Source organism: Anopheles darlingi, chromosome 3 (genome assembly GCF_943734745.1).
Source record: "Anopheles darlingi chromosome 3, idAnoDarlMG_H_01, whole genome shotgun sequence".
Taxonomy (NCBI): domain Eukaryota; kingdom Metazoa; phylum Arthropoda; class Insecta; order Diptera; family Culicidae; genus Anopheles; species Anopheles darlingi.
This window is the reverse complement of record NC_064875.1, coordinates 5180001-5192500: the sequence shown is the minus strand read 5'-3', so window position 1 is coordinate 5192500 and position 12500 is coordinate 5180001. Positions and strand designations below refer to the sequence as shown.

The window sequence follows — 12500 nt, the reverse complement described above, 5'->3', positions numbered from 1 at the left end:
GCGGGATCGCCGGCAAAAAAAAAACAAACAGGCCAAATCACAATCGCTGTTGCCGCTGCCTTGGTTTTGGCCACCGTTGGGGGAATTTGGTAATTAATCATTTCGATAAAGCTCTTCATTCTAAGCGTTTTTTTTTTAATTCTTCAGGATTGTAAATTTTCACATAAAAGGACCGTTTTTTTGTTGGGCGGTTTTCATGACAAACGACCAGGAATTAATTCCTCGATTTGTCTATCATTCTGGACGAACGAAAGAATGCTTTTGCCGGACTGCCCAGCATGAGATTGCGAGGGCACAATACTCTCTTAATAAGATGTTTTCGTTAAATCTTCTCTCGATACTTGGAAAATAATGGGGGGAAAACCCCATCGGTTATAGCGAAGCACCAGACGAGACGAAGGAACGTGAAAAAAGAACCACGAGAAAGGAAAACACCAATTGACACGTAATTGTCACCTGTAATGGCGGTAATTAGGAGAATGGATGGTGTTACCTTACCTCGCCTTTCCTTTTTGGGGCGATAAAAGAAAAGGGGAAACGCTTTCTAATGACCAGATTTTCATTTCTTTCCTGCAATAAAAAAACACAGAAAGAATGAAGCAAGATAATCCGAGAAAAGCATGACTTCTAGGGAGTTAACAATGACTTCTCAACCAAATGAATTCGTGTCCTTGTGCGGTGCCGTCGCTTCGTTTCATAGCTAATTGGCTCTCTGATTGGGCGACCAGTCAGTGGTGACATTTCGTTGGTTTCTCTTCTACTGCTTCTCTGCTCTATCACCCTAAGGAGTGTCAACGCCACTGTAATGGCTTTCCAATGCCACATGTCGCCCGTAAATCGTCCAAAGATTTACGCTACGTCGGTCGAGGATTCTCACATTTCATCCCAAGCCCAAGCCATAATACTTTCCAATTAACTTCCCTGCTCCGAGCGCACATCCGACATATCGAACTGACTTTTGGGTAAGATTTGCGTGAACATTACCAACGGGAACCCCGGGTCGGGGGGTAGTAGCCAAGTGTTCTCGTCTTTCTCCGCGTGTCGATCGTTAGCGACCCTCAACAGCGACTCACCGACGACAAATCCCTTTTCACACCCCGAAAAGGGGTGCCACTGTGACACTTTCCATTTTGCTGGCGGCTTTCTTCGGTGCTTCGGTGACCGGTGCCGGTTAGCCCGTCGTACTGGAACCCCGTGACAGGAGGATTCGATGTGGAGAGGTCGTAATGAGGGCCGATAATGATTCAATTTATGCTCCTTCTCTCTTTCTCGTGTCGCTCGTAAGGGGTGCGCTTCGAAATCAATCCGAACGCAATCTGTTCAAAATCAAACGAAACAAGTGAAAGACTCCCTCAAAGAAGATGGCGCTTCTGGTAGCTTCATCCTCTCTGCACTCAAGCACTGTGTAAACGGTGAAGAGCAGCCGCCAAGAAGGAAAGAATTCATAAATCAACGATTGGATTTGCATTTTCCAAATCACGAAGGCCCGGTCGGCCTTCGGGTGCTTCGAAGTGCCACGGTGAACCTGCGAAAAGTGAGAAAACTCTTGTTGAGTACCCTCGTCAGAAGTCGTGGAGTCGAGGAGTCGCCATTTCCATTAGCGAGATGAAAATTTGCATCGCAGTTGCTGGCTTCCGATGCGTCGCCGCTGCTGTTGCTGCCAACGGCTCGTTCGCTTATGTTAAGTTCCCGGATCTGCATGCGCCCGCCCCTTCACGAAATGGAAGTGTCAATATTTGCTCGTCAAATTTTCCATCCCGTGACCGTTCTGTGCATAGCAAGCGCTTTGCTAAAGTTGCTGCGGACTGTGCGCACTCGAGACGGCCCTGGTGGCCACTTTCGAGAGAGAGAGCCCAAAAACTAACAATTATGATTGAGAAGCCAGGCCTCAAGATCGGCCGCATTACATGCTCCGGCAGGTCAGCCATGCTCGAAGGGTGAGTTCCTTCGTTCGTTCGTTCGTTCGCCAACAATCGCTCTAATTGAATCGCATCACACGGGAACAGGAGTCGCGCTTCAAGTGGCCCTCTCTGGAGGGTGGAGACGGGTTTGATTTTTCCTCCCCTACGAAAGCCAATCCGCAGCGTTTGTCTAGCTGGCTGGCCTAGCGTTGTTTTAAATCAGCTACGAGAAATTGATCATATCGAGCGTACGTCGTCATCGAACGCATCCGACGACCGACCAGCCGCCGATAATAAGCGCTAAGAGGATTTGTCTACCGAAAAGGGGGAGTGGGAGGGGAGTTTTTCAATTTCTCCTCACACACACCCGGACCGGAAACAGGAAATGGGAGCCACCTAACGCGGTACGGCGAGGCATGGCACGTGTCTTGAAGAAGTTCGTCCGTTAAATCGGTGATCTCTTCCTCGGTCCTTTTATTTCTTTTTTAAACAAAGACGCACCGTTCGGCCAGTGTAGGAAAGGGACGGAGGTGTAGGTGAAAGTGACTTTTCCTGCACTTTCCACCCTTAAACCGGTGAGGGTCACCGTCGGTGCGATATGGCGTGCGAATTGCAACATGTGTCCTGGGGCGTCCCGTCCTGGGACAAAATCCCTGAACCGTTCGCCGGTTGCCGGTTGCCGGCATGTGCGTAAAGGGACGTTGGTGTGTGCTGGTTGCTGGTGAGTTGGTTGCAACATAATTGCTCGCCGGGTACGGTCAATGGACGAGGAGGGAGCAGAACAAAGCAATGCCACAATCGGAGACTTATTTTTTCCCCTCTCTAAGCTCTCGGTAGTCGGAATTGGCACAGAAATCGGAAGTTGACAGTGTGTTGATGCGAAAGTTGATGGATTAAATGCCACTTTTTGTGCCATAACGAGACACATGCTGTTTGCGCTCGGTGGAGAGAGGGTGAGACGTAAAGGAAGAGAGTGGAAAATATGCAAAATTATGTAAGTTATTCTTGATCAGACAAGAGAAATCGAAAATCGACAGAATGTGGAATGGTCTGGTGTGGAATGGAAGGCTTTTCTTAAACGAATTCCAAAATGAATTTGGCTTTTTGTCGGAAATATAAAGGTTATGAGTGCTTTCCGCATTCAGGACACTTTTCCCTTAAAGAGCCTTTAATTAGAGACTTGAATAATTTTATAAACGACAATATTACATAAATCGAAAATGTGATTGATTTATAGATTTATATCAAAGGGAAAATACAAATTGCAATTACATATGGAAATGCCCTCCATTTCATAGATGTTTGCATGTTGCATACAGATAAGATCACAAAAGAAACGAAGTAACCATTGATCAAGAAAAAATGTTTAAATTTTCATTTCTTCTACGTCCATAAAGGTCACAATTTTCCCAGTGAACTTGGATTCTTCGTCTTAAAACGAAATATTTTTTGAAAAAGTTTCAATCCTGCTCCAACATCCAGTTCCCCCAACAACAGCCTTTCACCTAAGCTCACTTGTTCCAAAAAGGAATATTTCCTCCTATTGATAACGCTCCCCCGCCCAGTTGGTGGGTGTAAAATTTACATTTAATCGAAATTTAAACCTCCACGCAGTGTTTGCCTTCAAATGTGTGCGGCGTCAATCTCGTCAGTGATTCCGAGTGCGAGCAAATAAACCATCGGAAATCAATTTTTCACTCCCTGGATGCCCCGCGGAGGCACTTGCGGTACCAGTGCGGTGCTATCATTATCGCGTCTTATGACACTCCGCGTTTCGTATCAGTAGCCCCACGCCCCAGAGGCCACCGTTTGCTTATACATTCACGCCACAACCTGGGACTTCACTCTGATGCCAATTTGCTGCAATCGACATATCGCACATGCCAAGTAACTTCCGATTTCCTTCTCCGGCTTGCCATTAGAGCATTGATGCGTGCTTGTGTGTGTGTGTGTGGTTTGGGGGGAAAAGTAATGTTATGAGATTCAGGACAAAAGCGAGCAAATTTCTAAAGCGTCTTATTGCCACCAACAGAGGCGCTCGGGCATGAGGAAAAAACAATAAACGCCCTGAGGAACGCCCCACGATTTGTGACATTTAAATTTTCGCGATTTCGGCAACCACCACATGCCAATCCCCAACGGACGTGTGTGGGGGTGTGTGTGTGCGTAGGGGGTAGGGGATGATAAGATGAGATTGGCGCTATTTGCTTGACTCAATCTTGCATTCAAATTTTATGATCGTATTTGCTTTTCCGTTAACCCCCGGCGTCCATACGAAGGCTGCGTGAGGATTAGGCGTTAGGCCTCCCCCCGGTACCAGGATATCCCAGGACCTCCTCTGCTGCCAGCAGTAGTCCTTCAGCCAGCAGTAGGTGAAAAGATGGTGGATTTCAGTAGAGCGTTTTGCACGCACGGACTTTGATGGAAAGTGAAAATCTAAAATCAATTCAATCATCAGCACCGTCGTCATCCCCATTTTGTGGCACATTACGCCTTGGGACCCGCACTAGGACATGGTCGAGGGACCCTCTGCCTGCTCTGCGATTTTGCAGATTACATACTACATTGCAAAGGAGTGTAACGAGAGAACGACGTCGAAACCACGTGACCAAGCTGCCAGCTGTCAACCGGGCATTTCGTCAACCGAAATTCCGTTCAATTGGAACTCGAAGTGCGTGATCGGGGAGTTTTGAGCAGCGGGAGGAGTTGATCCTTGCGCATATGTTGTTGGCTGCCTGCCTCTCGAACACCTCAGCACAAATCCTTCTTAACGTCAATTTCACCTGTCACACGCACACGGTGCACTCACGCTTCTCACACACACACGCATACACGCACACGGCGCTCTAAGTGGCTGGTGGCACCATTCTCTTTCAGGGACTCACACCACCCCGCCTCGTGAAGCGCCGAATTTGTATAATTTTGCATTCTATTGCCTCATCCACTCGCGTCACGCGCCAGTGACAGCTCGCGCACACCGGCGAGACACTCCTGGAAAAGAAGAGAGAGAAAGAGCGATGAAGAGATTTAGTAGCGGTCCTAAAAAGAAGACAATCGAAATAGCATCGCGGGCATCATACAGCAGCAGCGCCCCATAGCCCGTGCGGCTGATCCCGCGCTGACACCCCGCTCCAGTACGCGGTGAAAAACAAACATAAATATTTCATGAAGACTAATCTCATTGAAATTCAGCGTGTTATGGCAGCAGTCGTTGCGCGACGATTTTCTTTCGTTGCTTTCGTCGCCTGTTTTTTCTTTTGCCTTTGCATTTTCACGGGTACTACTTTTTTCTTCCTTGGCGTAAGGAAATCCTTCTTCTGTACAAAAAAAAAGTAGGCGAAAGGCGCGCGCTCTGGAGAAACGAGATTGTCATATGTGTGAGCGTGTATGTGTGTGTGCGTGCGCCCGAAAAATCGCGTCATCGCAGCAACCATCGCTTTCGCGCATTGAAGGTGCGAAAATTGAGTGTGAAATAGACATTTCCGCGTGTTCTTTATGCACATCCCACATCAGGCACCAGGTTTTGATGCTCGATAGAGCATCCTCCCCCGTCCCCTGAGTAGGCTCTTTATCGCGCAATTTGTTTGACTTCGGCTGTACGCGAGGAGCGCGGCCAAAAGTAAATTAAGTGCGTGTGTGCATGTCATGGGGTGCTCGCACTCCTCTCCGTTTAGAGGGTGCTTTCGGTTGTCATAAAACATAACAAAAAAAAAATGCTGCTATGTATGAATTATTTTTCTCGTCAGCATCAGCAGCCGGTGGTGGTGATGTTTTGGCAGTTGGCGTTATGATTAAAAGCATAAATATTACCGACCACGCCATACCATATCGTGCCATGCCAGCGCAGAATTGTGGCACTTAATCATGTCAATAAGGAAATCGCTCGTGGCTCGTGTACCTTACTGGCAGAATTTTTCTATTTTTTTTTCAAATGAAAATCCATGTTGCTGCTGGCAGTATCAAGTGGCAAACCAACGCATACGAGAAGGACCAATGCTGACGTATCGTGAGCACCAGGTTTGAAGGCCTGGTGCTCACTACTCGATGACTTGTCCATACGGCATCCAAGAGAGGATTTTGATGATTTTTAAAATGAAAATCAATTCCCTTTAAGCGCCTACACGCGTTCGCGTAATGAGCGAAAGTTTCCCCGGAGTGGTAACCCCCGATGGACGGATCGGAGCACCACTTTCATCCGCCTTTCACCGCATGATTGAGTTTTCTCATTTTCCACCGACCACACGTACCGATGCGCACGTGTAGCATTTTGGGATTGATTTTCGGTCCGTTCGTCCGGACGAGATCGAATAATTGAACTCCTGAACTCCTCAACGTTTGTTTTTCTCCGCAGCAGCAGCATCAAGCTGTTGACAGCTTGTCTTGCGCAACGATGCACATGAATGGAGACCGAACCCGGGACCAAACGTATGCTGCACATGAGCACACCAACAAGACGTCAAGACACGTACGGTTCGCACTGTGATCGGTGATGAAATTGTAATTAAAATATTATGATCTCGCTGTCAAGCAGAGGAGAAAACCTCTAAGTTTGGACCTCTCCTATCAATCTTCCGCCGGTACAGGGCCCTGATCCATCATGGGCAGCAATTATGATGACGATAATGAGACGTTGATGTCTTTAGACTTCCTCGAAAGCGTCCCCGCGATAAGTCAAGCGCTGGCGAAAGGAAAGGATTGGCCGAGGATAATTGGATAATTTATGAGTGACATTATTGAAGCACTAAGTACAGTAGTAGCATCATCACCAGAGCGTACCCTTCGTCCCTCGATTTTACGCTCGATTCGAGACGCCCGAGAAGAAAACTCCCAGATCCCGTAAGGGAAGAGACGAACCTCCCAGCGAAAAGGGAACACTTTGCACACTTTCTAATGAATTAAAATAATGTCGGAAGCAAATGGGCTCGACGACGAAGAAGGCGACGTAAAAGCGATGCTCTCCGTACCGCTTCCCTCGTTGTGGTGCGACATCCAACGACACGGACTCGGAAGTTTTCGGTATTTTTATTGGTGTCAAGCATAAATTCCAATAGTTGTTTTAGGCCTAACCACCACCACCACCACCACCGCGAGGGAGGCAACCACGAGCCATCATCGGTTTCACTCGCAAAAGGCATCTTCTTGGAGCGGTAACAGTGGTGGCAGTGGTGGTGGTGGGTAATAAATAATGTGAAATTAAATTTCCGCGTTTTCCGCGGGAATGTCGGTGAGGTGAGAGTTTGGGAAATAAATTTATCGAACGTTTGTACGGGGAGCACCTCACCTTCGCACCGGTGTCTGCATGTTTTATTCACATTCCATATGACGATTGATGGGTTGCTCCTGCCTCCTGGAAGGAAGAAAGGAATTGAAGGTGTTCCACAGGAAGAAGGGGAAACTTCTTAAAGGTTTTCCTTCGGTTCGGTTCACAGGGAAGAGTAATCGGATTGGCTAGTTTGTCAAAGAAGACCATTCAATGCGGCTTTAAAAAGTCGACCTGCCGCGAACGTACTGTTACAGATCGAATCTAGAAAGAGATCCTTCTTATCTGGGCATGATACCCACCATTCATCTCGCGGTGCACCCCTCGAAATACATAAAAAACGAAGAAGAAGAGATTGCCTTTTCACCCTGCAGTGTACCCAGAAAGCGCATAAAATGGCGGCGTATCATAACACATCGTGACGTTATCAGACCATCAGAGAGTTTTTGTTGTTTGTTTGATGAATATCCCTGACCTGATTGTGCGTTCTCGTTCTCGTCCGATAGCATCTTAGACCCCCGCGGGAAGGGAAATGGGCCAGATGGTGTGTCGTACGCACCGCTAGACCGCGCCGTCGTTGCCGCGGTGTTCTGCATTATTTTTATGTAAATTTCATCACCCAATCGTTAAATTGCCTCTACGATTTCCTCGAAGGGAACGACGACGACGATGAAACGGCCACGGCTTGTTGCTGCAGCAGTCACACCGAACCAGCGTAACACGATCCGCGAGGATTTATCGTTAGCACCCTTACCTTCATCCCCTCGATGGTGCCCTTGAAAGGACGGAGGACGAAGGAGCGAGGGAATTAACAACATTATTTACAAACAACGTCTCATGCAAGGATTTCAAAACATTCGCAGACTATTCGATTCTGTTATTTTGCGTTTTTTTTGTGGCTTTTTCTCTTTATCCAAATCCAAATTCACTGAACGAAAGGACCTCAACTAGGGCTATCGCCGTCGCATTTTGGGCGCGCAACATGCCACACGAATGAGGGATTTCTGGGGTGCTTCGTGGAGGGGAAAGTCGCGGTGTTCGAGGCGGCGGCGATCGCAGCACCGAGAGTCTCGCTGGTTTGCGCCCAAAATGAGCTGCCACATTTGGTGGTTGTGTGATGTGGCGTAAACACGGGCACCAGGGATCTAGCCTGGACCTGGCCTTTCTCTCTCACACACAATCACACTCCTGGTGATGTGCATTTACACTCCATCACGACGACGCGCGACACAGAAGCACCCTTCGAGGGCGCTGAGAGAGAAAGTGCATTAAACGGCGGAAGAGGGCCGCTTTTTCCTTTCTTCTTTTTTCACGTTCCACGAAATCCAGCCAGCAAAAGTGACAATTGACAATTCTGTCTGCACGCCCGTGTGTGTGTGTGTGTCCGGTCGAGCCACGGAACATCATAAAAGGAAAAAAGGACCCCTCAGAATCCCGCATTGAAAGCCGATCTGCGCTGCTACCTTCGAACGGGAATTTCGAAAAAGGAACACACACACACACACACATACACACTCTGCCATTGATGTTTTTGCGGCGTGCGATGGCCAAGGGTGCGAAAGGACCCCTCACCTGAACGCAACCCGGGAGTTGAACTACTGCTGCTACTGCAACGCAGTGTTTTCATTGATTTCGCTCGTCGGTGCCTCGATGTGCCTCTGCTCTCTGTTATGTCACCGGGACCGCAGGACCCTCTTCTTCCGCTTCTTCTTCCAGGTCACATGAGCCCGCAAAAGGGAACGCACGGCGGGCATTACATTGTTCCGAGGGAATTGAAGAGAAATTGGCACCAAATCGGATCGTAAAATTGCCCATTTAGGGAACGCAGGAGGCCGGAATTGCTGCTGCTGCGGCTGCTGCAGCAACCGAACGGTGCCTTAGGGGCGATTCCGATTAATGTTGGTTCGCGTTCGCGCATTTTCCATTTTCTGCTGCATTCCGCTTCACGTTGAACGTTGTGCGTTTGCCTTCCGGGGGTTGTTAGGAAGTTGAAAATGTTGGGAAATTATAGGTTTTCAGCCAAATTTTCGAACGCACCACATTCGGATGCCCTCTGGCGTTATGGGCTACGTGGTTTGGACCACTTCAAACTTGCACATATAGTCGCTCTATTAAAAATTTACAAAACGAATTTCGGTTGGCATCATTAGAGGAAATACCAGGCTTATTCAAAACTGTTCTTCAAATTGCGTCTACTTCAACGTTAACTCTGACCAACGAGGGTTTTTTTCCGGATCGACGATGCATGCAAAAGCCTGAAAGGATCCACTTAGGACCCGCAACACAAGTCGCTGAACTGGAATGGAGTGTATTGTTTGCGAAAACTGCTTGCAAAACTCCCCACCGTCCTTTGGACGACCGGTGATGTCCTGTTTCTGCAAACTCGCCTGCAGTAGGAGCTGCTGGGTCTCAGATCCGTGGTCGTCTCTGTCTCGTTGCGGGCATGCGCAGTTAGTAGTAACTGCTGCTAGTGTAGTGCGAGAGCAAGTCCAACGATACAATAAGGATATTCCAGGAGTAGCAGGCTATGACTGAGCAGTTTGGTTCGCTGACACCTAGATGGCGCTAGTTGGTTCGTTCGCCAACAAAAAAAACTAAGGATAACGTAATTTTTTAAACTTCGATGTGTTTTTATTAGAATCTAAACTAAAATGTTCATTTGATTGATATAATTTGATGTAGGAATACTCTTTTTGATGTGGTTCAATGATTTGTCGAACATTTGTTAACCATTTTAAGATGTTTCATAGTACTTGCTTGCGATGTTATGGAGAATGTTCGTTATTTTGATAATCGTTATGACAAATTCCTTTAAACGCCAGAAATTTGTTTAACAAAACTATGTTCTGCTTCGTTGATCAATAAATTGAAAAATGTGATTCTCTTGATTTATGGGTTCTTTTCTCAGAAACTTTTCTGTTTGAGAAATCAGTTGAACCTCGCATTGATAACACGATTAAAAATTTAAACAAACGAAGTAATTATCAAACTACAACCTTTTTACTGGTTCCGATCAAATCGATCTGTGAATTTCCCAAAGGTTGCTGCGATAAACTAACATCCTCTTTTGAAGAAATTAGATTGGAACCAAGCGAGCATTCCACAACCCTCCCTAGCACCAATTGCTGGTGAAAATGAACTCGGGATTGCCCGGCCGTAAGCAGATTAGAAAATAAGCAGCAAACGCGCGCGAGGTCCGATTGCGGCCACAAATGTTTAATTAAAAAAGCGAAAGATTATCCTCCCGCTCGCGCAAAAATGCCCTCCCGCCTCTCGCCACCGTCCCCTGTGCTCTGTGGTCCGTTAATCCTTACTCTGTCGACCCCTTTTCAGTTTTAAAGATACAGATCACCTAGCCCGGCATTTTAATTTCTGACACACAAACACTCACCGACAGGCAGAGAGAGAGAGAGAAAGGGAGATTGGAAACACACAATTCCGGTGGCCGAATGCCGAATTCACACAATGTTGTTCCGCATTCCCGCAATTACATCCTTCCCCGGGAACCGGTCTGCGCGGTCTGCCGGGTCTGCCTAATTCGTTTGTGTTTCCGCGAGACATTTTAAGGGAAGGGAATGCGTTTTTTGCCAACCAAAACCCACGACCAATCCGTGACGGTACGGCTTTTCCACGAAAATCCTATCAGTGCCAGCAAGGGGAAAGCGGCCAACTGCTGCTCGGAGGTAATAAAAATAAATTAAAACCAAATTGCACTTTCGGCCTCTGGCGCGGCCTCCCCAAAAAGCAACTCCGACCGTTCTGTGGGAGGTGGAAAGGTGCGTAAGTAGTGCTTGATGGAACTATCTACTCCGGGCCTCCCGGGGGTTGCTCCTGCTCGTCGTCGTCGTCGCCATCGTCGCCATCGTTCTAGGTTTCAACCGGAAAGTCGTTGAGAAATTAATCGAAAACAAATTTGATCTGTTATCACGGCAGAAAGCCATTAAACGTCCGCACGCCCGGTGTATGGAGTGCATTCCAAGCTCATATTTCAACCTGGGACCGGGGGTAATGATGTCCACCGTTCATGCGTGTGCGTGTGCGTGAATGCGGTCCAATCTGCAGTAGGACATGCACGCAGTACGCAGACTGTTGAGCCTTCTGACCTGAACGGCCGATCTGAACGTGAATCTCAATCCGGTACTCCATGCCGTTGCCATAGGATGCGCACACACCCAGACTACTGTTTCTGGGTCAAGCGTACGCGTAGCTTGCTGGCTGGCTCGTTTGGCCGCGAGCTTTAATCACTTCGAACGACTATTCGGCTGCTGGACCACTTAACCAACGATTCAGTTCATGATTCTCTCTCTCTCTTTCGCTCTATCTCTCTGCAGGCAAATCTCGTCACTATCCTCGCTACTCGCTGAACAGCTCGGACAACGAGGACAGTCCGATTCATCGGTCGATCTACGCCCAACCGTACAACGCCATCCCGTGCGAAAGACAATCAAACTTCACTTACCGATCGGTCAAGAGAATCACCGGCCAATCGCAGGCGGCCGAGTCGCAAGCATCGGCGGCCACCGCTGGTGGTGGTGGTGTCGGAGGTGGTCACACGACCACCCCCTCGTCCGAAAACGGTTCCAGTGCGACGCTCACCGACGCGGAAGCATCACTCGCCCGGGAAAACACGCTGCTCGTTAATAACGGTGAGTAGTGCAGGATCCGCTTTCCTTCTCTACTCGTCTGGACACGCAAACACACCCACACGAACACTGTCCCGGGATATCGATTTCCCGGTCCAGTTAGAGGCCACAAAAAAATGCGCCAAAAATACGCCGTACGATTAACGATCCCGTCTCTCGTGGACGCTCGAAGCACGCACGAACCTCGTTCCATCCTTGCTCTTTCACTCACTGATTCCCTCCACCCTCCAGGATGTCGATTTATCTCCGTAGAAATTGAGGAACCGGACAACGAACGGTGCACAGTAGTGCTACGACTAGGGGCTTAATGGGCGTTTTATGGGGCCGCTGATGGAGTTTTGATTGATCCCCGGCCGCGATGATGTCGCTTGTTTTGTTGTTGTTGTGTTTTTGTCCAGTATTTCTGTGAGTGTGTGCGGGCAAGTTAACGAATTAATAGCAACGATTAGGATCCAACGATTGGCAGACAGACAAGCTGTGCAAAGCTTTGAACAGTGCCATGGCGGTCATTGTGGGGAATGTTTCATGGCCACGAGATTGTCCGGGATATCCAGTTGCCGGACCGGGACCGGAGTCCGTCATTCGGCAGTTGATTGAGGGAGATTGAGCTGAGATTGATAATGTTGCTTGATGTGACGTCGCCTCGTACGTCCTTGGAAAGTAAATATCTACTGTCTTTGGCTTTCGGGATAACTG

At 48.2% G+C, this 12500-nt stretch overlaps 1 protein-coding gene across 4 annotated transcripts in view; it reads left to right on the top strand.

The window, feature by feature from the left end:
• Positions 1-12500, top strand: part of LOC125956255 (teneurin-m) — a 497128-nt gene that overhangs the window by 26217 nt on the left and 458411 nt on the right. For all 4 annotated transcript variants that reach the window (XM_049687940.1, XM_049687939.1, XM_049687933.1 and 1 more), the window contains exon 2: positions 11493-11807. In XM_049687940.1, coding sequence (XP_049543897.1) covers positions 11493-11807 — 315 coding nt within the window. The remainder of the gene's footprint in view (positions 1-11492; positions 11808-12500) is intronic.